Source organism: Pogona vitticeps, chromosome 5 (assembly GCF_051106095.1).
Source record: "Pogona vitticeps strain Pit_001003342236 chromosome 5, PviZW2.1, whole genome shotgun sequence".
NCBI classification, from domain to species: Eukaryota; Metazoa; Chordata; class Lepidosauria; order Squamata; family Agamidae; genus Pogona; species Pogona vitticeps.
The window spans coordinates 134,783,600-134,807,486 of record NC_135787.1 but is presented as its reverse complement, the minus strand read 5'-3'; the positions used below and the strand labels follow the sequence as shown (position 1 = coordinate 134,807,486).

The 23,887-nt window shown below is 40.2% G+C and overlaps 1 protein-coding gene and 1 long non-coding RNA gene across 2 annotated transcripts; one reads left to right on the top strand and one right to left on the bottom strand.

The window, feature by feature from the left end:
• On the top strand, window positions 1–18,747 carry LOC144583296 (uncharacterized). Its single transcript, XR_013537006.1, has 2 exons — window positions 1–12,065; window positions 13,113–18,747. It is a non-coding gene; the product is annotated as an uncharacterized LOC144583296 (long non-coding RNA).
• An 893-nt stretch (window positions 18,748–19,640) lies between these two features.
• Window positions 19,641–20,738, bottom strand: SMIM30 (small integral membrane protein 30). The gene has a single exon (XM_073000514.2). It carries the CDS (start codon window positions 20,736–20,738, stop codon window positions 20,541–20,543), a length of 198 nt encoding a protein of 65 aa, XP_072856615.1. The 3' UTR covers window positions 19,641–20,540.
• Between the last annotated feature and the right edge of the window lie 3,149 nt (window positions 20,739–23,887).

The following is a 23,887-nucleotide window of genomic DNA, read 5'->3' as shown; positions in this document are numbered from 1 at the left end:
CGGCTCAATGACGGCAAATCAGCCCCAATAGCAGTAGTAGCAAGGCTTACAACAGCGGTGTGTTGCTGCTGCTGCTGCAACAACGCTGAACTCAAAGAGTCCTCCTGGTCCTTTGAGTCCGGAGAGCCGGGCTGGCATGAAGCGGTACACTGCCCGCCTCAGAGCTCGTCTGCTTTCCATATAGGAGAGCCTCCCCACCCCCAACCCTTTCCCGCCACGTCTTTCTCTCTCTCTCTCTCTCTCTCCCGATGATGACTGCATTGTTATTGCACTTGGCAGAATATGGGTGGGAGGAGGGACAAGAATGGGATGCTCCCTCCTGCTTCTGAACTGTATTCATCTGATTCCCCCTTTGGCGACGGGGTGGGGGTGGGGGAAATCTTCCGTACTATTATTTGCTTTAATTGCAACCAAATTGTACTTTAAAAAAAAAAGAGAGAGAAGCGTTTGGGGGGAAAAATTGCACAAGACTGCAGGAATTAATGGAGGCAAATTAAGGCAGCAGAAGGACTGTGGCGTGCTGCCAGTTATATCTAATGAATGGGTCCAGGACCTAATGTTTTTCTCATTTTGTGTAGAGGGTTCTTGTTCTTGTGTGATGAGTTTTTGCCTGGAACTGAAAAAAAGATTTGCAAGTGTGATGTATTTAAGTGGAAACATTCCTACTTCCATTTGGGAACGGGGGGGGGGGGATGGGAGGCACACATAAACAGAAGGGTGCCAGCTCAGTGCTTGAGGAAAGGGGTTAGGTTTCTGAAACACAAATAATGGTACAATTAAGTTAGTGCTGTATTCTGAATATACTTCCATCATCAGAGGCAAGTCCATGAAAGCTTATGTCAAAAGAAATGTGTTGGCCCTCAAGAAGTCACAGGACCTTTTGTTGCTGTCATTGCAGAAATCAGTTGTCAATTCTACACAGGAATAAATTGTGGCAGCAAATAGTCTCGTTTTGATATAGCATTAATTAATTTCCTGATTTTTTTACCCTCTTAGCTCAGAATATTTGCTTGCAAGTCCTACCAAAGTCTTTTAAGTCAGAGTGTCTGGATTTACTAAAATGTATTCTCAATTAAGTATATGGATTGGCTTGCTTATACTGATGTTCCGTATTCCAAGGTAATTCAGCAAATAACTTGAATAAATCAACATGTACATTCTCACAAAATCTAGTAAATAATTGTCTTGTTCATCGAAGAAGACTCAGCCCATTACCAGCTCAAACCTAGAATGATTAACTGTCTGCAGTTACTTAAAAGCACATGGCAAATGGTATCAAATTTACAGTGCATATTACAATGCAGCCTTCTGCTATTAGGTATATTTTACTGGATGATTGCTACAAGACGGGGCCCTACTAGAGGAGAAAAGGAAAAGAAAATGTGCATTCACATGAGAAACATATTCAGGCTGGACCTGTGTCATATGATGCCTGAAAGTGCCTCTTTAGGAACAGGCAGAAACATGCTGCACGTCTTTGAAATCTATTTTCAAAGTTAGTCAGAATAATTTTTTGAAGTGGCCCATGGGAAGAGGAAAGTCTGGGAAAGCGTACAGTCAGGTACAATTTTGCCTCAGAATTTGTGCAGAATATCATGCTGAGGAGGGAATATGAACACCTCCACATACGCTGAAAAGGTAATGGAAAAACACTGGCCTGTGGTTGTTCAGTTCTTTGAGAAATGGATTCTGCAGTGTTCCTACCTGGATTCACAAATATTAGGCAGGCTTAAGATGAAGGTTTGTTCTCTCATAGAGATCCCATGTGTGTCTGTTCTGTACCATGTAGAGACCCTAACAGGGCTTTCCAGGTAAGTGAGATAGTTCAGTAGTGGTTTTACCAGTTCCACTCCTCCAGTGGATTTCTATGGTTGAGTGGGAATTTGAACCCTGTTATCCAGAGTCATCATCTGTCACTATCCACGACACTACACTAGCAATCATACTGAGAGCCAGGGTAGTATAATGTTTTGAGTGCTTGGTTGCGACTTTGCAATCCAAACTGAAGCCCCTGCTTTGTCATGAAACTCACTTGGTAGCCTTGTGCCAGTCAGCTTGTGTTTCCACCCCTACAAGGAAGAACTAGCTATAAGGCACCCACCATCTATTTGTCATAGATAACAACCATACATTTTTATAGCCTTTATATGCACTGTCCGTGTTAGAATTCAGACCTTTGTACAAATGGAGAAGGAAAGAGGCTTCAAAATCCTTATGAAACATACCAGCATATGTTAACATCTGTCCTTAGACTATTAAAACCCAAGAAAGATATTCCAGAAGCACCAGAGAGATTTTTCAGAAAGTTTTTGCATCTAACCAACCATAAGCTAACTAAACGTACCAGGAACAACTTACCAAAGCATTTTCCAGGAAGAGGCCAGAGGTCAGTCTTACCTCCTCACTATCCACCCAAGGACAAAGAAAGCCTCTTTCAAAGCAAATAAGTGAAGAAGCGGCTGAGCAGTTCCCAGAGAGGGAAATTCAAATAGACCAATCAATAGCCTTGCATGCCTTGGCTATCAGTGAGGAATATGCATAGATATCTAAACAGGCGTCTGCGGAGTTGCTAAGAAGTTCAGGTATAGTTCTAAAAAGGAGAGTATGTTACAGTCTGCAGGTTTGGAGTCTTCATCCAGTCAGAAAGGGCTAGTGAAGAGACCTGTGTCTCTCTTGCTTGGCTTTTGAGAAGCCCTCCTGGAGGTGCTATGTTTTCCTGAGGTATGGTCTGCAGGAAATGGCTTTTAGAGCAGCAATAATTTTCTTAGTGATATTCAATATCTTCCACTCTTTTTTTGTTTTGATGCTAGCTGAAACATTTGCCTACTTTTGCAAGTCTTTCACACAGAAAGGCTACATCTCCTCTTTTAGTAAAGATAGTCCTCTGTATGAAGGACTGCCAGAGAACAATCCTCTTGAAGTTGCCATCCATTTGTCCACTGAAAGTGTGATTTGAGAAGGGGGGGGGATGACAAGGAAGGAGATTAGGAACTCTGAAATTGCCTATCCGTGCCCAGTGCCTGGGTGGCAAACTCCATAGACACACAAATCAACTGATCATTTTTTTTCCTTCTGAATGACAGATATTGCAATTCTGTTTAAATTATAAAAAATATTTCTAATTATACCTGTGTACATATAATTTGGAGAGCCAGTGTGGTGTAGATAATGGGGTATTGGATTAGGACTCAGAAGATCTAGATTCAAATTCCTACATTGCCATGGAAAATCATATGATTTGGCACAGGTAAATCATTCTGTGAACATCTCCCATACCTTGAAAATCTGTGAAGGGCATTGTGAACCAGAACACAGGAGATACAGTTTCATGCAAATTCAGTGTCATCTTTTCTCCTCTTTTTGGTGATGTAGAAGTGGCTATTATCCAACTTATCATCTATATCTCAGGTAGTGTTAATGTTTGGTCAAATTCATGTTGGTAGGTTAAATTATACTGTCCATCCATCTCATCCTCTGTCATCCCCTCTTGCCTTCACACTTTCCTAACATCAGGGTCTTTCCCAGGGAGTCTTCTCTTCTCGTCAGATGGCCAAAGTATTGGAGCCTCAGCTTCAGGATCTGCCAGTGAGCACTCAGGTTTGATTTCCTTCACAATGGATAGGTTTAATCTCCTTGCAGTCCAAGGGACTCTCAAGAGTATCCTCCAGCACCACAATTTGATAGCATCAATTCTTCGGTGGTCAGCCTTCTTTATGGTCCAGCTCTCACTTCCATACATCGCTACTGGAAAAACCATAGCTTTGACTATGTGGACCTTTGTCGGCAAGGTGATGTCTCTGCTTTTCAAGATATTGTTTAGGTTTGTCATTGCTTTTCTCCCAAGAAGCAGGCGTCTTTTAATTCCGTGGCTGCTGTCTCCATCTGCAGTGATCATGGAGCCCAAGAAAGTAAAATGTGTCACTGCCTACATATCTTCCCCTTCTATTTCCCAGGAGGTGATGGGACCAGTGGCCATGATCTTTTTTTTTATGTTGAACTTCAGACCAGTTTTTGTGCTCTGCTCTTTCACCCTCATTCAGAGGTTCTGTAATTCCTCCTCACTTTCTGCCAGCAGAGTGGCATCATCTGCATATATGAGGTTATTGATATTTTTTCTGGCAATCTTAATTCCGGTTTGGGATTCGTCCAGTCCAGCCTTTTGCATGATGTATTCTGCATATAAGTTAAATAAGCAGGGAGACAATATACATCCTTGTCGTACTTCCTTTCCCAACTTTGAACCAATCAGTTGTTCCATATCCAGTTCTAACTGTTGCTTCCTGTCCCACATATAGATTTCTCAGGAGGTAGATAAGGTGGTCAGGCACTCCCATTTCTTTAAGGACTTGCCATAGTTTGCTGCGGTCCACACAATCAAAGGCTTTTGTGTAGTCAATGAAGGGATTCAAACCCTTGTCTCCAGAGTCCTAGTCTGTCACTCTGTCCACTACACCACACTGGGTCTTTTTTCAGACCTACACGATTTGTTTTTGTACAAATATATTAAACACACAGGCATATGATGGCTAACATCCTATTCAGAGCATAAGATATACTGTATTGCACAAGGGTTCCTCTGATGTGCAGCCTTCCCTCGCCCTACCACTTTTGTGCAAGTTATCATGCAACTTGTTACTCAAGCAATCATGTCACAGTGTGAGGCAGGGCATGCAAAGGGGAGCTTTCTGGAACAGGGAGCACACTTACATAATCATCCTTCCACAACTGTGTGAAACAGCAGGATATTGGCAAATGCTTGCAAATACCATCCAATTCCGTCTCATCCAAGGAAGCAAGACACTGGATTAACCCAAAGTATTCATTCCCACTCCTCTGATCTTAAGACCAGAATGAAAATTATGCTTCTCCCAGGTCCAGCACCACTGGATACAATAAAAGGTCCTTCTTTTGTGTGTTTCTTGATGGTGGGTTAATTTATCCCACTGCTAGACACAGCACCTACCAAGGGTCAACCTTGACAAAACACCTTGTTTTGCAATTTGCTTTCTTTGGCATGTTGGAAATGATGTTGCAGTAAAATATATGGGATCTCATAAAAAGTCTGGTAAAATATATTGCCTGACCCTCCTCATCTCCTTCTAGTAAACAAGGATCAACTCATACAGAACTACATGGCAGACAGTGTTGAAAGATATTGAACTGTCTTGTTTACAGTGGATATGCCTGCAGCCAGAATAGAAAGAACTGAGGAAGATTCATTAGCAATAAATAAAATGGCAAATGCAACGTCAATAAGAGAAAGAAAGGATCCCCACCATTTTATTTGCAATCCTATCAGGTCCTTAGCCCCATGAATATGGCACCAGTGGTAATAGTGGCCATGGGACCGTACCCTTAGTCCTCCCATCTCCAAAGTTGTGCTGCTCCCCTCAGCTGTTGCCATGTTCCCAGAACTTTCAAAAGCATCTGTGTGTCTGTTCATGCTCTTGTCTACAATCAGTGTATGTTTTGCCAGCAGCCTCCGCAAGCACAGGTTCTCCTAGCTGCAGAAGCTTTAGGGGTGTCAGTGATAGTAGGGGACCAGTGCAAATATAGGAACAGGCTTAATGCCCATCTCTGTGGTCCTTTTCATCAGATGTTCCTATGAGGTGTTCATCTTAGGTAGCTGCTGCCATAAAAAGAAGGGATTCTGAATACAGCTTGGTGTGGTGTGGCATGACAGGGTAAGGTGAGGCAAGGCAGAGGAAGAAAAAGAAAAGCAAAAACATTTTCGCATTTGGATTACACTGACAATAGGCACGTACCCTGAAACATCAGTGATACCATTCATAAGAAAGCTTGCTATAGACCGTTAAGGAGAAAAGAAATAATGTACCCACAGACCTTCCTACTCAAGACGCACTTATTCACAGACCACTGCAGATGAAAGTGTCTAAATTTTGTCACTTGAAATCTGGATCAAGCCTTATGCAGACACTCCAAAATTTTGAAATGTGGAAGAGATATGGAGACATGTGCACTGGCTATGCCCCTTCCACCCTGACCTCTCCATTTTGACTAGGATAGTCAGAAGAGTTAGTGATAATGATGATGTGCCATCAAGTTAATTCTGACTTATAGCAACCCTTTTCAGGATTTCTGTGCATAGAATACTCAGAGCTAGACCCTGTTTATCCAAACACAATAATTCTGCATGCCTCAATAGCCCTGCATTAAAAAGAACATCTTCAGATAGTACAAGAGCAGACACAACTTTCTGACCCATCCAGTGTTTCAGTTTTCTGATACAGTACCTGTATAACAGCTATTAATATCCCTGTGTAATGGCTAAACCAATTGCTTTATGACCACCCAGTGAAACAGAGGAGATAATCTTTTTTCCCATCAAAGTATAATCCTCAAGGACGCTGGTTTTAAGAGTAATGTTTCTGATCAAGGATTATGTGAATCTAGTACAATCTCTACAAAGTGGACAGGAACTTCTCCTTTGATTCATTTATTCCTTATGGTAGGAATTTGGTTATTTTAATGGTCATCATGGTGCCCATACACAGTAGTGTTCAACATTCCTCATGATCCAGGACATTCTTGCCAGGCTTGCATTAGACTAAGGACACAATGACACCCCACTTCAATTTCATGTAGAGAAGCACACCACAATAGCACTAAATAATACGGTGGCCTGAAGATAGAACAATGCATTTTTGCCCCAATGGACCAGTTTATACTGCCATAAATAATAAATATAATAACAGAACAATTAGAAAATATAAATGTCCTCAGAAGAAGAGGGCTTTTCTTTTTCAGTCATGGTGGGACTCTGGTTTCTTTGACAGAACAATTGGTGGAATGTAAGAAACAGAAGTCTGTGAATGACTGATTTACTGTGTAAAGCCAAAGCAAAGCAGAACTAAATCTTCCCACACCTTAAAGAGCAACAAATCTATTTCAGTGTAAGATTTTATAGATTACAGTCCACTTCGTGAAGCACATGGAGAGGAGTAACATGTGGGAACTAGCTTAGAGGACTCACAGTAGGCTATGTGTCCTACAGAACTTTGCCTTCCAGCACTTTGCTATCACTTCCCATCCCTCAGCATCTTGCATCCTGAGGCAGTTGCTTCACTCTGCCTTATGACAGAGTAAACCCCACAGCCTGACATGTTTGAGGACCCTAACTCTTGTAAATAGTGTATTGCTCCAAGCACAACCACCACACCAATGTATATAGGGCACCTAAAGGACTAAAGAGAGCGCAAGGGTAATTTCTTAGTTATTATGACTCCCTACCCCCAATTTAAAAGAGAATGCTTTCTCCAGTGTCTCCGCTTGAGCCACAATGCTGCAATCAATGGAGATTTACTCTCCGTAACTGTGGTGTGCAAGAAAAAAGTCATTGACTAGTTATGCGGCTCTGGCAAAAGGTCTACACATTTCCTTTGCCTTCCCCAGCTTCATTTCCTATGAATAAAGGATAGCTATTTTATTTGTGGCCCTAGAAAGTCATTTTGTAATGAAGCGCCTACTAAAATATGCATGATTAATTGGATTCATTAAACTTCAGAATAGAACAAATGAAACAAATGAGTCATCCTTTGATGTCCGCGTGCATGTTTCATAATGCCTGGTGCGTGTATGTGCAGGCATAATATTACAAACAGTCCATAGGGTTAAAACAAGTGAACTAAGCGGAATTAGAGATGGACTTCCTCTTCTATGCTTTTCTCTGCCTTAACTGCCAACATCTCAGAAGACACTCTACGTAAAAGTGTTTGATTCACCCATCGATCAAGCCAAAACACTGCTGCCTTCAGTTTAATCCAAAGGTGATATAAAGGTGAGGAATGAGCTCATATTCCTTTTCAGAAGCCCGGGAGGAATACCTTTTCAAAAAGCATTACTTAATTACACTAGAAACTCTTAGCTATATATCTATTATTGTCAAGATGTCTCTATGTCCCATTCTAGTACCAGTGGCATGCTGGAACCCTGGTCAGTGACTTATTTTCAAGGAACTCATTTTTAAAAGTAAGGGAGAAGTACTAGAGAATGTATATGTATATGAAAAACATAGTCTCAGGGCCTCAGGGCCTCAAACTATCCACACTTGCATCAATGTGTCACCAAAATTATTACCAAAAAGTGCTCTGCTAGGAGCAATTGTTACCATTTTCCAGGGATGGGGATTTGAGTTGTGCAACTTGCTGTCAACATGGACTTACGTCCCACAAGCGACTTGACTCGTACTCAACTTGGTTTTGTCTTGTTTTTTAATGACTCAGACTTGATTTGCAACTCAGACCCATTCCAAGTGGCATTTTTGAGTCCCTATTCTTTTAATGAAGGACGCCATAAACGTGGAAGAAACTTTGTGTTGCTCACCAGAAGATGCAGGAAAAGCAGGAAAATGGTGGCAAATGGTGGATGAAGAGGTAGAGACAGGGAGGGTGAGTCTGTGAGAGGGTGGAGTGAAGGGGCTCAGCAATTTTTTATTTTTATTTTTTGTACTGGCCACAACTCCAAGCACAACGGTGGCCTGGGCAAGAGGAGGAGGCAGGGAGGAGGAATCCACCCTTCTTTTTCTTTTTCTGGGGGAAAACGGTTGTTTTTAATAGGGACTTGAACTTGGTACTTGGTACTGAAGACTTAGACTAGGATTTGGATTTGTGACTTGAACCCAAAACTTGCCAACATCCCTGCCATTTCCTCCACAATAATGGTAAACATTGCTCCTCATAACACTTACCATGGCCACACCTTCCGGAGCACTCAGTAAAATTCAGGCAGCTGTGCTAGTGATCAGTATCCACAAATCAGTTCCAGCAGCTGTCATCTATATGAAGAATATGACTTCTATAAAATCTCAACTGCTTATCTACATGGACATTAAAATATGGTGCACTAACATAGGGATGGCTCACAGTAATGTTTTGCTTCTGGGGAAAAAGACCTATCTATCTCTGACCAGCAACAGCTTTGAAGACTGAAACTAAACTAAACTGAATAGAGCTTTACCTAATCTTGCCTAAACTCAATGGGATTTATAAGTAGGAGTATATTGGAAAGTACTGTTAGGCAAAAATGTAATGCAGGCTGTTGGAGTTTTATTTGCAACCTCACATGCTGTCTGCAATTTGTTTGACTGGGAGGGACTTTTCTGGCTAGTATGATTACCTGTTTATCCAGCAGTAACCAATTGTCCCTTCCAGCCTTTGAATTAGAGAGCCCTCATCTCTGCTCAGTGTTCTTTTCCATCTCTTTCATTGGTTGGAAGCAGTTTGGTGTTCCGTTGCTGTTGATCTGTTCAGTTGGTTGCTAAGTATGTGTGCAGTAAAGGAAGTAGCATCCACAAGTCTGTAATTTCAAGCAACTGTAAATAAAGAAATGCATTTTATTCTTTCTCCTACAAATGTCTCAGAGTGAGTTACTGAGACTTTAGGTGCCAGTCAATGAGAAAGGGAAAACTTGAGAATTTCATGAGAAATTCAAAAATCAGCAACTCAGGCTATAGTACAAGAACTGTGTGGCATACAAAAAAGGTATGTGGTGTAAGACAACGTAACTCTAGCTGCATGACTGCGTTGAACTGAGGACCATATCTTCCTTCATGTCTTAGGCTGTACTCTTAATCTGGCTGCAGCTAAGCATGTACTGCCTATTACATAAACGAAATTTTATCTCAAACCCATCTGACAAGAAGTTTGCTGTGTTTCTGTTTACCTCTGTTTGCAGCCAAAAAGAAGTCACATTTCTCACAGTATATCTACACAGAGGATGTGATCTTCCAGTCTGTTGTTCTTGGACCACAGTTCTCATCAGCCCTAGTTGACATAGGTGTGTGTGTGTGTTTTTTCTTTTCTTTTTCCTTTTCCTCCCTTTCTTTAGCTCTCTGGAAGTGACCATCTTAGTTAAAATCCCTTTCTTGTGAAATCAGCAGCAATTATATGTTTCTGTTGGTATTTCTCTTTTTGTAAAAAAAAAAAAAAAGTACCGGTCATCCCTTCTCAGAAAGTAAAGGCTTCTTTCTCCCCCAAAGGACCTGTTTCTCAGACATACAAGTATGAGCTAACTTTAATACCCTACTCCAAAGGTCAAGAAAGAAACTATTTAACAAGGGCTACAACACATATAAGACAACCTGCAACACCCCCCCCAAAAAAACCCCACTTTGTGAAGGTAATGACCATTAGGTTGGGAAATGCGTGTACAAGGACCACGAGACATTTTATTGGCAATCAGAAATACTGTGACTAGTGCCTACTTTGGCTTCCCTAGTGTGTAGACTAAATGTTATCCTAACTTTTTTGACAGGACATTTGCCACATGACCCTATGAACCAAGACCAAAAGGTCCTATCATTAACAGTCCTGTTCAGTTCTTGCAAACTCAAGGCTGTGGCTTCCTTTATACAGTCAATTTATGTCATATTTTGGACTCCTTCTTTTCCTGCTCCATCCAACTTTGCCCAGCATTATTGTCTTTTCCAATGGTCCAAAGCATGACAGTTTCAGTTTAGGCACTTTTGTTCTAGTGAGAGTTCAGGCTTGATTTGATCTAAAACTTATTTGTCTTTCTGGAAGCCTATGGTATCTATGAAGTTCTCTTTCAACACCACATTTCAATTAATTTTTTTTCATAGAAATTGGGAGTACCATAATGTGTTTCCTCTGCTTTCTCTCTGTACCCTTTTTAACTTCATACCAAGCAGGCTGCTGCAGAAGGGAGATAGCTCTCTTCTGAAGGCTGTTAAAATTAGGCCAAAGGTTGCATGCAAGCTGAGGGCTACAGGTTGCCCAGCTTTTCTATCAAGTAAATCATTATTATTATCCGCCACAGTATAGATGCAGAGACTCAGGCTTGGGAGAGAATACATTACCTAGGGCCACATATTCAATTAATAGCAGAGATGAGATTCAGACTAAAAACTTCTAGTTCACAGTTCTCCCTGCACTACTTCACCACACCAGATCAAGTATCTATTTTTGTTCCCTTTTAAGAGATTACTCAGTACTTTCCTCTGCCTCTGCAATATTTATTGGATTCCTTTGTACCCCATACATAAACGGGTGCTAATTAAGACTGCAGTTCAGCAACAGCTCATTCCATGGTATTTCAGGGTCAAAACCTAAGCCTGGGAGTGGATCCTTCTGATGATACAGATAACATGTCCATGTGATGTCCAAAGGGGACCTGAGGCCAGGGTAGAAAATTGAGTCAGTATTGCTTCTGGGAAGGGTGTATTTGGCCCAAGATTCATCTCATGGGAGGCCTTTCCTCAGCCAAGAGTATATGGTTCTCTAATTTAACTTTTTATATATTCCTGTACCTGCCATTTTTTTACATTAAAATATATATATTTACTCCAATTTTGAATGGCCTGGGCCTCATCAGAGCTCTCAGAATGCCTACTTTTGGGTCAAGATTTCCAGGTCAGCAGCTTCTTATTGCCTAAGGTTTCAGAGTCATAGTCTGAAACCTAAGGACAAGCCTTTCAGCAATGATTGCAAAATGGTGTCTGAGGGAGACAAAGAGTATAGAGACTCCATGATGAATTTCAAGGCCAACATGCAAACTGTAGCAGTCATGGGAACGGCAACTTTATAGCATGCAAGGTAGTAAAGAAGACAAACATGATCCTGAGCATCTTGAAATTGGATGACCTGAAGCCATGAGAACAACCTTTACAATCTACGATTGCCAAGCTGGACTCATTCTGTAAACTGGGATTTCTAGACTAAAATCAAAGATCTGGAAAATGAACTCCAAAACGTGAGCTGAAGTCTGAAACCTGGAAATTCTAGTACTGCTGAAGGAATGCTTGTGATAAGTATGTGCTGCTGTTTCCTACTTACCTTGCCACGCTTGTGTAGTATGGTAAAATAATAGCCACTGTAGTCAAGCCCGACCTTCAGGCTTTTACTACTCTTTGTATAGGATAGTGTGGATCAGACGGAATTGGCTCAGTAGTGTCTATTTGTATCATTGCCTATTTTAGGTAGGGTTTTGGATGAATGCCCTTGCATTAAAAAAAAAAAAGAAAAAAGAAAAGAAGAGGGCCGATCTGTCCAACTCACAGGACAAAGAACATCTGACAAAGTCTTCAGGTTTGTTATTACATCCTGCTGCCTTCATTAATAGTGGCATATTATTTTATTTGTTATATATTCTCCTCATTTTATTTTAACAACAACCTTGTGCAGTGAGTCATGCTGAAAGAATAGAACTGGCCCACTCACCTAATGAGAACCTTGAACCCCCATCCTCAGGTCCTAGTCCATTACCCAAGCCAATACCTATCACACACTCTTCTTACTGAAAGGATAAGCCAATATTTGTTATGCATCTCATTGAACATGATAGTGCTTACATTTACAAATGTTTCTTCCATGTAGGTCACACGCCTTAGAATAAGCTGGTTAGGATCTCCCTCCACAATGTTTTTTATGCAGAACTATCCAATCAGGAGAGCACTGTTTTGCCCTCTGTGGTTGCTGGGCTGTGTAACTCTCTTGGTAGACAAATTTTCATCTCAACCACATTTAATGTGACTCTGTCTTCAGTTTTATCAATTACACAACTTAAACAGCAAATAAATTCAGATGATCAAATATTTAACTATAGCAGGAGGATGAATGGAGGGTTGAAGCAGATTGGCGTGAAAAAAAACATAGTACAGGTGAAGTGCAAAGACAATATAAAGCTGGCGCTGCCACCCTCTGCAGCTCAAGAGGGTGGCAGAGAAGCAAAGTACAAAGTGGGTTTCTCTTTTGCTGAGGAAAAATTAACCTACGCAGGTCTCTAAATTCTTGCTCAATATAGTCAGTATAGTCAGAGTAAAACCTGACCATTTCCTCATGGGCCAGTAATTAAACTTCCAAATTCAGGCAGCAGTGAGAAATATCACAATTCCCAGTTGGAGTAAAGCAGTCCCAGCCACCTTTGCTGTCTTAACTCCAAAACACATACCGTCATTATTCCAGTACTACCGAGACATGAAAATACTTTCCCCTTAAATTTGGGAGGTGTGTTGGCTGTCACAATGAGCTGCAGCTTCCTTTGTGAAAAAATCTGACCAAAATAAAGCTCTAAGGATGGTTGTGTGGAATAAACTATATACACATGGCATTTCATTTGCTTTTTGGTTTTTGCAGGTGCAGTCACATTTGATCATGTTGAAACAGGAGCAGGGAACATTTGGCCCTCCAGCTGTTTTCACACACAACCTCCAGAATCATTTATCATTGCCTGTGTTGGTTAAGGCTGTTAGGCCTTATAGTCCCAAATAAATTCCAAAGGCTCCCTAGTAAAGGTAAAGGTTCCCCTTGACATTTAGTCCGGTTGTGTCCAACTCTAGGGCGCGGTGCTCATCCCCATCTCCAAGCCGTAGAGCCAGCATTTGTCCATAGACAGTTTCCGTGGTCATGTGGCCAGCGTGACTAGACACAGAATGCCATTACCTTCTCACTGTGGTGGTACCTATTCATCTATTCGCATCTACATGCTTTCAAACTGCTGCTATAATATCTGTTCCTGGAACCCTTTGGTCTCTCTATATATTTCAAATGCTTGTTATGAGTGATTCACTGTAATTACTGGTTAGAGCACAATGTGAACAGTTGAGTTTTTTGTCTCCATGTCCCATCAAGTTAAATTCTATTTCCATAAAATGCCAAATGGATCCACTTGTGAAATACCAAAATTAGAAAGAGAGTTACAAGATAATATTTTGGCCTCAGGGCTGACACAAGATAATGAGTGCCGAGATCTTCCTGTGACAAAGATGTCAGGTGTGCATTTAGAATATGAGGCAGGCAATACAAACAGTGCCTGCTGTGCTTGAGTGAGGCTTGCCTTTACCATTCACTTCCAGAGATGTTTCGGTTTTCAGGAACCCCCCTCTGCATGCCATGCTCCTGAATACTGGCTTGAGCAGCGTGATTCTTCAGCTAGAAGCTGATACACAAAATAAAATGTGCTGATGCAACATCCTATGTAAAAAGAGACACCAGTGCTCCACCATTAAGCTACTGAATCAAATAAGACTAACCAAGTGCTCATACTTTTGCTTGCTTCAACTTGTGCTCTTCAACAGCCGTGACATCAGGCTTCTGGTTAATGGTTTTCCTACATTGCTTAAGTGGTAGTTTTCAACATGCCTCAGGCCAGGTTTGCTTGTTTTTGTTTGTTAGTAGGTGGGCTCCTGTAAACATGTGTTCAGAACATATTATCTGCCCACACATTTAATGTATTTCTGGATTAGTGTTTAAATCAGAGCTCAGCACAGCAATCATGCATTTTAAACAGCTTCCTTTGTGAAAAAAGGCATCATGATGGGGTTTATATAAGGCAATTACTTAAAACCCTATGAAATTAAAAAAATAACTATATACACTCAGAAAACTTCCAAATAAATAGTTTGTGCAGTTTAATGAAGTAATGCTGTCCTTACAGTCATGTTTACTCAGCCTGTCTAAAATACCTAAATGGGTAAGATCTTGATCTTGTACACTTTAGTTTAATAGGATTGCTATTGACATCTAAAGGAGAGTAAAAAAAATTCCAAAAGGGCCGGGAATTATTGGTGCTCCATATTTCATGATGTACAATTCCCTTCACCCCCCTCTCTAGCATGGCCATCTATATGGGATTATCAGTGTTTTACATCAAAACATCAGGTGTTCCCAACCCAGCCAAAACAAAGTGGCTGTTTATTTGGTGTTGGTTACCAAGCTATACAAAGCATCTGAGAGTCCTAATTCTAGGATACATGTGAGATAGAAATCAAATAAATATTTCCTGCCCACATAGCCTTATATTTGTCATTGCTGTTCCCTCTGGAAGAAACTGGCAAGCTGTGATCCACTCACTTGATTTTTTTCAAAGCTTATGGGCAATTGAGAGGAACCCTTAACTGGATCATGGCTTTGGTGTAGGCAAGGAGGGCCTACACCAAAGACCTTAACCTCCAAGGAAATTTGACTAAATAAAATTGTCCCAGTTTCAACTCCTTCTAGACTTGCTGCCAGGGCAGTGCTTGGCGTGGAGACATGGCGGATGAGAAGGGACAGGTACAATATAGGTATCTGCAGGCAGAAAGAGTTAACCATGCCTCTGCCTGCATCAATGAATTCATCTCCCTTCTTATTGAAAAAAAAATCTAAAGAAAGTTGCCAAAAAACATCCAAAAATCTCATTTCATTTAGCCTACAACCTGCTGCATATAATAGTAATGAACAGATTAGCAACTATGCAGTGATATAAGGATACAAGCTACAGTCTTAGATATGCAATTAAAACAGCTTTTAAAGGTAACACAACTTCATTCTTTCATTGGTTTTTGAGTGTTACATGAAGCACATCCTTTGATGCATTTTTTAATAAGAAAGGGATGGCCTCATGATATAAGTGAGTAAGCGGGAATGTGCATTTTTTTAATAAGAAAGGGAGGGCCTCATGATATCAGTGAGTAACAGGAACGTGAAACTTAATATCAGAACAGTGATGCATAATAAATGTACACCCATCCATTTCATTCAGTGCCTAATTTTTAAAAACATGCAAGAAAATGGAATGTTTCTTCCACATCAGTGGGTCTTCCATCTTGCCTCCTTCGGGTAGCCTAATGTGCTCCATGACACAGAGCACATCTTCAGATTGAGTTGGTGGTTCTGACCTGAGGAGGCTTTAAAAGGCCAGGAATGTTAGGGGAAAGTCAAAGGCTTTGGTGGGTTCCATTTTGGATCATGGGTGGTGGAATGAGGGACAGGTAAGGCATGCTAAGAAGCATCAGTGATCAAGGCTAAGTTAATATTGAACGGACAGAAAAAAATTAATATTACAGTGGAAGGAAGAAAACTAAATCTAATCTATACGTCACTCCAAGAAAAGCATTCACAAGTAACTCTTACCACATGCAGTTCCACATATTATGAAGCACTACCAATGTTGCCAAAAATTACTAAGAAATGCCGGAGCATAAAGAAGTATTGTTTATCTCAAGGGGAGTAAAACCTATCTAAAGTCAGGTCCTACATATTAAGAGACATCATTAAAAAGGAGAGTATTTCACTGTCTGCAAACAGTGATAGTTTCAATAGTTTCATCTGGCAATTAATTACCCTATTTCTGTCAAAAATGAGTTATTCAAGAGAATGAAAAGATTTTTTTATTAAAAATTGTTGGGAGAAGTAAATGAGTAAATCTCTTCTGTACTTACTACAGTTATGTTCCACAGCTCTTACAAGCTGCTACTACATACTAACTTGTTGGCAGGGTTGATAAAAATCAACTATTAAAAAAACCCAGCTTAAATCATGATTTAAATTTAAAAAATTGTTTTTTGATTTAAATCATCAAAAAATCCAGTTTTTAAACCACAATTTAAATTTTAAATCAGTTTGATTTGATTTAGATCAAGCCCACCCTGCTTGTTAATCACCTCCACCCCAGATAATCAAACCTGGAAAGTGTCTTGTTTAGCTCAAATGCCAGGGCCACATGTACCCGGTTTGTATAAGGTAAATTCACCAAACAAGGTCTACAAAAATGTAGACAATGTATACAGAATCTATGAACATTTTTGGCTTCAGACTGTACCCCAGGCTTTGAAGAAACACAGATGCCTTCCAGACAGCTTTAGTTATTATACACTAATTGTAAATGAAAGTAAGATATAATACAAGTACAAATTCTTCATTCTGAAGTCAAAATTACAAGAAAGGACATATCTTCAAATAACCTTCATGTACATGAACATGCTTGCAGGTACAACCGACAAGGGCAATTTCATACGAGACATTTTGGGTACTCAGATATGTTATATATTACTTTTTACAAAGGTGAAGTGCACACATTTAGTTTTTTGTGCTTAGCTATTATACAGGGCCACACATCACAAACAGAAAATCCTACAGTGCACCAAATTCTTGGCATACACACTTCATATCTGAGGCAGTCAAAATGTATTCCGTAATTGGGTAATGTAGCCAAATGAAATAATTCTAACATTAAAAGAACATGTTAAGAAACAACTATGAAACCTGCATGATGACCTACTTATGACATATATAACAGATGTCAAGGGCTATAGAAAAATATCCCACTCCTGCGTCCCCCGCTTCAGCTCTTCTCATTTGTAGGAGTATTGATAATGTAATATTGCAGCAATTCTTAAAATTTTCTTTACCATGGAACCCCCTTTAAATATCTTTGTTGCTGTGGACCACCCAGACTAAACTCAAGATTTAAAACCCTGAAGTGTATCATCTATTTAAAGTTTCTCATGAAAGATCTTCAGATTGGAGATAAGGGAGAAATAAGTTAAATCTGTTCACACACACCTTCAACTGCAGTGTGCACCAATGAGAAGATCAACAGTATATCTTTGAAAACATTTCTCTTGTGCAGCATAGTAAGATCACTTTGTTATGTCTATACTTTTTCCAATTGCATTGCAAAATAGGGGGGACACACGGATTCTTTCTAATAATTGTTCCTTGACATTGGTTGACAAACCATCAATTCACTTCTAAACTGTCTTATTTGACAGAGGTATTAAGGAAAGTTCTTTGGCAGCTTTCTCGTTGATCAATGCAGAAACCATGATTTTTGCAGCAGGTAATATAGGCTCTTCAGCCATTGTACAGGATTTTCCAGTTGTGTTATTAGTTAAGAAACTTAAATGAGGCCCTCAATGCATTTTCAGTGTTACAACCAGTTGCAGTCTTTTTTACCATTTTACTTTCCCAAAGCTCACGCTCCTTACTTTTGAAAAAAAAGATGCTCTTTGCAGCATATACTTTACGCTTAGTATTGAGATGTCTTCAATTCTGATGGTTTCATGGCCTCGTCGGACAATAACTTGTAACACAACGCACACTGTGGTAGTTGCTTGTCTTTGGGACCTGTACACATGAAGTCAATCGACAGATATTCCTTGTTATAATGGCAGCACTTTTAACGTTGACTGGAAGAAGCTTCATTTTGCTAATCATCATCATCAGTTCTTTTACGTTTCAAACTCAGCCATTGATACATTCCAAGGCTCAGCCAAAATGTATTGTTATGAAATTCACTGCAATACTGAAAAGTCACTTTACCCGACACTGACCAAACAGTTTTATTAGCAGAAATCGAAGAAACACAGTCAACAAGTCCATCTGAACACTCACACTGACATAGACAGACTCTGGCTCTCTCTTTCCATGGCTCTTATCTGCACAGTAGCAAGAAATGTCACATGCTGTCTCTCAGCTAGGCAGTATAATTGACTAGCATTTTCTCATTGTGCAGAAATATCAGTTGTTTGCCATCAAACAGTTATTTTCATAACTGATTTTTACTTTTTTCATTTGTAATGGAGGCAGTAGGTTAAAAAAAGCCAAATTTTATACAAAGCAAGGCAAATTAAGATTTGTTTCTACATTTTCTTTCTTTCATGCATTCATTCTATTTTAATTAAAAATGATCAAAATATTTCTTCACGCCTTCATGGAACTCCTGTGAGGACATTGGGGTCTGCGGACCACAGTTAAATACTGTTATATTGACTCACAGCCAGGAGAGACTTCTAGCAAACAGAACTTCTTAAGAAGGTTGAGATTTTATGGGCTGGATTTTACCAGTAGCAACTCAAATTAAAGGAAGACTCCTCCCATCCTGTCTCTTGATGATGGTGGTTTTGCAAAAAATCTCTGGCATGTACCAATTTACTTGACAAAAAGACTCAGAACTGGCTATTCCAGCTAGGGCTGATGAGTTATCAGCAAAAAAAACCCAAAAACAAAACAGACCAGTCGCCCACTGCTGTGCTAGACAAACTCACTGAGAGAAAATTCATGGTGTAGGTACTGCAGCTCTATGTGTTCTTAGTTTATTCTTCTTCCTTATGTTGGTGGTCACTGTTGTGCTTCTCAGGATACAGCTGACCTTTTGCAAAAGAACAAGGTTTCATCCAATTTTCAAGAAAATACATTTGCTCTTAGGACCGAGGACTGAATGTGAAGTGGTATTTTCTCTATAACACATTACTTAGAATCACAGAATAATGGAGTTGGATAATGGAGTCCAATCCCCTGTCAATGCAGGAATCAAAATCAAAGTTAATCTGACAGATGGTTGTCCAATTTTCTCTTGAATACTTCTAGCACCGGAGCGCTCACCACCTCCTGAGGTAACTGATTCCATTATCATACTGCTCTAACGGTTAAGAAATTTTTCCTGATATTCAGCTGAAATTTGGCTTCCTGTATTAAGCCCATTATTATGTTTTGTCCTCTGGAATGATCGAAGACAGATCCTGCCCCTCTTCTGTATAACTATCCTTCAGGTATTGAAAGTGCTATCATATCTCCTCTCAGCCATCTTTTTTCAAAGCTAAACATGCCCAGTTCTTTCAGTCTTTCATCATAGTGCTTGGTTTCCAGTCCCTTGATCATCCTTGTTGTTACTTGTTTCTGACTTACATATATTGTGCCATATTTGGATTCACTGTCAAGCAGATGAAAGCAATAACTGAACTCTATTCCTGCATGTTCCACTATTTCTCTACTTCTTTTTTCTTCCTATCATGGGTCTCAACTGGACTCATAAATGAATTCAGGGAGGTTTTCTCTGAACTGCTTGGTGCTCAGTCACTGGAGAATTAAGCACAAAAGTCAAGAACAAAAGACCTTGGATGCTACCATTTAAACCACACAACTTGTGGAGTTTATTGATTTGGTTAGGCTGGCAGAACAAGAATAAAGCATTTGAATGGGTTCACCTCATTGAATACCTTTGAAATACCTTTTAATACTTTTGCATGTCCCACAGTTTATTAAAAGCCCTGCAAAGAATGCAGTGAAGAGACCCATCTAGAAAATATTGCAATTCAATGTGACTTAAACATGTAGAAACTCTTTTAAAAATTTAGAGGTTTTATGTCTTTATGAAAGGCATTTTCACTCAAGCTCTACTGAAATAAACAGGAAGAATACTAGGCAAAAAGCCATCCTTTTGTGTGCTTCCTGTTCATTTCAACAAAGCTGATGAAGGACACAATCTTAGTGAATGGCACTCTTTAGATCATTTGCCAAATAATTGTGGAGGTAATGGCCCAACTGTTCAAATGCAGTTACAGCAAAGAAGATCCAAAACGAACACATGATTAGGACACTTCAACTTATCCCCCAAATACATTGGCTTTATCTAGGGAAAGGTGAGAATAGACATATGTTTCATCACAGGAAGCTAAGCAATGTAGGCAGGTTTAAGGGTAAAAATACAGCATTTTTGCACGCTAACCTCAACCCAGGCCACCTCTTCTCCCTCAAGGTATTCCTCACTGCACCTCAGTTAACAATTTTCTATGCACATTTATCCTGTTAAGTTTTACTCTTCGATCAAAACAAGTAGTTTCTCTATCAATGTAACAGCTTACTAACACAAAATAATTATCTTCCTATAAAACTCATTTTCCAAAATCTTCTGATCAAGTACAGTCCACTTTCCAGTACTGGGAACATCCAGAAACTCACATTTAAACTGCAATACCATCCAACAAGACAGATATACTTGACGGTGCCATATTTTCTTCAATGTCATAACTCTTCATTTCGTTTTCTTGCATATAAGCCCAGGCACACACAGAATCCAATGCAGCTGAGAACCATACCCAGCAAGAGGGCTAACGCATCTCCCATATCCAAAGCTTCCACAACAGGAAGCCCAATCAGTAGAGAGAAAAGCACCAAAAACAGCTGTGAAGCTTTTCCAGGAGTAGCCATGTTCCCGATCATGGCTAGCCTTGAATGAAGGACTTGATAGAGAGAAGAACTGGTACTTCAGATGTTATCTAAAACATAAAAAGAGAGGTTAAGTCAAGATAGAAACTTTGTCAAACCTCTCAGTATACTTGACTACCATGTACCAAATGGTCCAACTTACACTGGATGCACCTGTATCAGCCTAGTCCTTTTGAGATGCTGATAAGAAGCTGTCTGTGATTTGACAGGAACATTCCAAGTTAGAGGTGGAGCATACTGTTGTATATGCTGTCCCTCGCAGACATAGAGTGCCCCTGCAGGCAGTACCTCATGGCCAATGAACATGAACAATTCTCTTTTGGTTAGACATGGAGATTATTCTCCTACAGAGAATACCTTATTTCAGGCCTTTTTTTTTTTTGGTGTGTGTGGGTATGTGTTTCTGCAAACTACAGAATCCCACTGAGCATACTGATGCTTCTCACTGCTGATGTATCAGCACTTATACAGTACCTGAATATTAGAAACTGAAAGAATGATGCAATTAGAAAAGGAAACTAGAATACAGAATGAAAGATTGTTCAGTTGTGCATTTCTAGTTATTTTTTATATAATACACTAATTATAGCTTAATAAAACACTTCCTGCATTGTTCAATACTTATTGACAAGTTCCTTCGTAAGCACGCACTTTACCTTTTTGCAGTCCAATTCAGACATAATTTCAGACTGATACAAGGAAATCATTAATACATTTTTGAGATCAAGGCATCCCTCACCTTACACTGCTGCTTTAGCTTTGATATTTTTTTTAAAGCCACCACTATGCAACCAAACCATGGGGAACCTCTTTAATCTCTGGTTATTGTTGAGTTTATGAACTTGGATTGGCATTAAACAAAAACTTTCCAGTTTGGACGTAGAGGAACCTCTCGTTTAAACAAGCCACAGTTATCAGCACTAAAGCTTGCAAATCAAGACAGGCAAGACAAGAATACACTGGTGTTCAGATTAAGACAATATATCTGAACCATGTCCATGAATCTGTGGGTATTCTCTACTTTAGCACCATGTCAGATGAAGACATGGAATCAGGACATTTCTTGCCACTGAAATAGGGACAGCAACACAAAGCAGTTTGAGGTGAAAGTCGTAAGAATTCATCTACGCACAAATACTATTCAACAAATCCGTAAACTGCCTGTTTGCATGTTTGGAAGGAAAGCCTGGCCAGGTATCTCTCACTCATATCTGAGGAAATCTCACACCAACACCTCTTCCAATTCCAAGGGTTGATTCACATATTGTAGATGAAACACCACAATCACAAGAAAACAGCTGTTACAATGACTCTTCATGTGCATGGAGCCACCTTGTGGAGTAGGAGACACACTTCTAGTGGCTTCCAACATCATAGACATAATGCAGGTATTGGCCCATGCTTCTACCATTTCTCTACCAGCAGGAAGAAAGTAGATTGAGATCTATGGGTAAGTCTTCAGCTTGTCTACAGAAGGCTGCAAGGGGGCTCTGTAGTTGTTTTTTTAAAGGCTACATTCATTATTTTGTCAAGTTTTCAAAGCGGTACAGGAATCTGCTGTTTCCCAAGAGAAGACCAACACGTTTATTCCTCTATCAGCGAAAAATTACATCCTCACATCAGAAATCCCGCAGGTGTCCCTATTCTAACGCCACCAACATCTTACCTGGAAGGACCGGTTTTGGGGACGTTTTGTGGGATCGTCAGCGCTGGGCTCTCGGAAACTGTGCAAACGTAGAGAACAATACCTACTAAAGAAGGGGGGGGGGGGGGAAGAGAAAAAAATTACAGAAAAGAAAGCTCACTTGACCGTACCAGTCCAAATCCTTGTTGGATCAAATTAGTGCCTGGATTGATTCCAGGAGTAAGTATGCTTTTTTAAAAAAAAAGTCAGATCGCAGGCTGAAAAGTCACGCCCCAAAAGCAGAAGTAAACCACAACATGCCAAGACGAAGTCTTAAGTCTCCTGGAAAGAATCTAATTCAAATATATCTGGTTTTCAAAGGCGACAGAGCAATCTGAATCTTACAGAGCTTATATACGACTTTCCGGAGACAAATCCTTTAGGTATCAGCCTTCAACGGCCATGTAGCAAACTTGTATTACCTGCCTAGAAGCGGCCATTACAAGGAGGAGAAAGAGCTTGTAATTGGTTTGCGCAACCCGGAATCAGTGATGCCTACAACTTCCATCATGCACTGCAGCGCTTCGCCTTTAACCCTTGTAGCGCCTAGGCAGTACAGTACTACAGGCTGTTTTAGAAATTTAGTGGAAATTCTGTTCCTCTGAAACTCGGTACTTTGCCGGGAATGTTTTTTCACGTCGAAAGCTTTCGATTTCCAATAGGGTAAAAAGAAGGGATTGAATAACTGACAGGGTTTTCGCTGTGCTTTCGTTGTTGCGCCCTTCTCCTAACATATAGATTCATTATCTTTTCCACATTGATCTGTGCCGTTGGGATTGATTCTGAACCTTGCAGCTGAAATGACATAAGTTTTAAGTCACATTGATAGGACTCTTATACTGTAGTTGCAAACTTTTTAAAAAGATGTCTCCTATGCTGCATGACTAATATCCATTTAGCTGGTTCAGTTTTTCTAGCATGCAAGTTCGGACAACACAAGTTTCAGATACTTAATTTTATTCTGTCACAGTTTGATTTTTTCAGACTTGCTTGAAAGGAATTTGGTAAATCTTAAGACTGCTTAAGAGCACATTTTGGGAATGTAATAATATAACTCTGAAGCATTCTTAAAAAGGTAAAGGTAAAGGTTCCCCTTGACAATTTGTCCAGTTGTGTCCGACTCTAGGCGGCGGTGCTCATCTCCGTTTCCAACCCATAGAGGGATGTGGTGGCACTGCGGGTTAAACCGCTGAAGCCTCTGTGCTGCAAGGTCAGAAGACCTGCAGTCGTAAGATTGAATCCACGCAACGGAGTGAACCCCCGTCGCTTGTCCCAGCTCCCACCAACCTAGCGGTTCGAAAGCATGCAAAATGCAAAAATTTGAGTAAATAAATAGGTACCACCTCGGTGGGAAGGTAAACGGCGTTCCATGTCTAGACATGTTGGCCACATGACCAAGGAGGGTTGTCTTCAGACAAGCACTAGCTCTATAACCTATAACTCATGCAGGCGGCGCATC

Bases quoted from the DNA above. Each gene is read 5' to 3' on its own strand.
- SMIM30 (XM_073000514.2), bottom strand. From the start codon at position 20,738: ATGATCGGGAACATGGCTACTCCTGGAAAAGCTTCACAGCTGTTTTTG.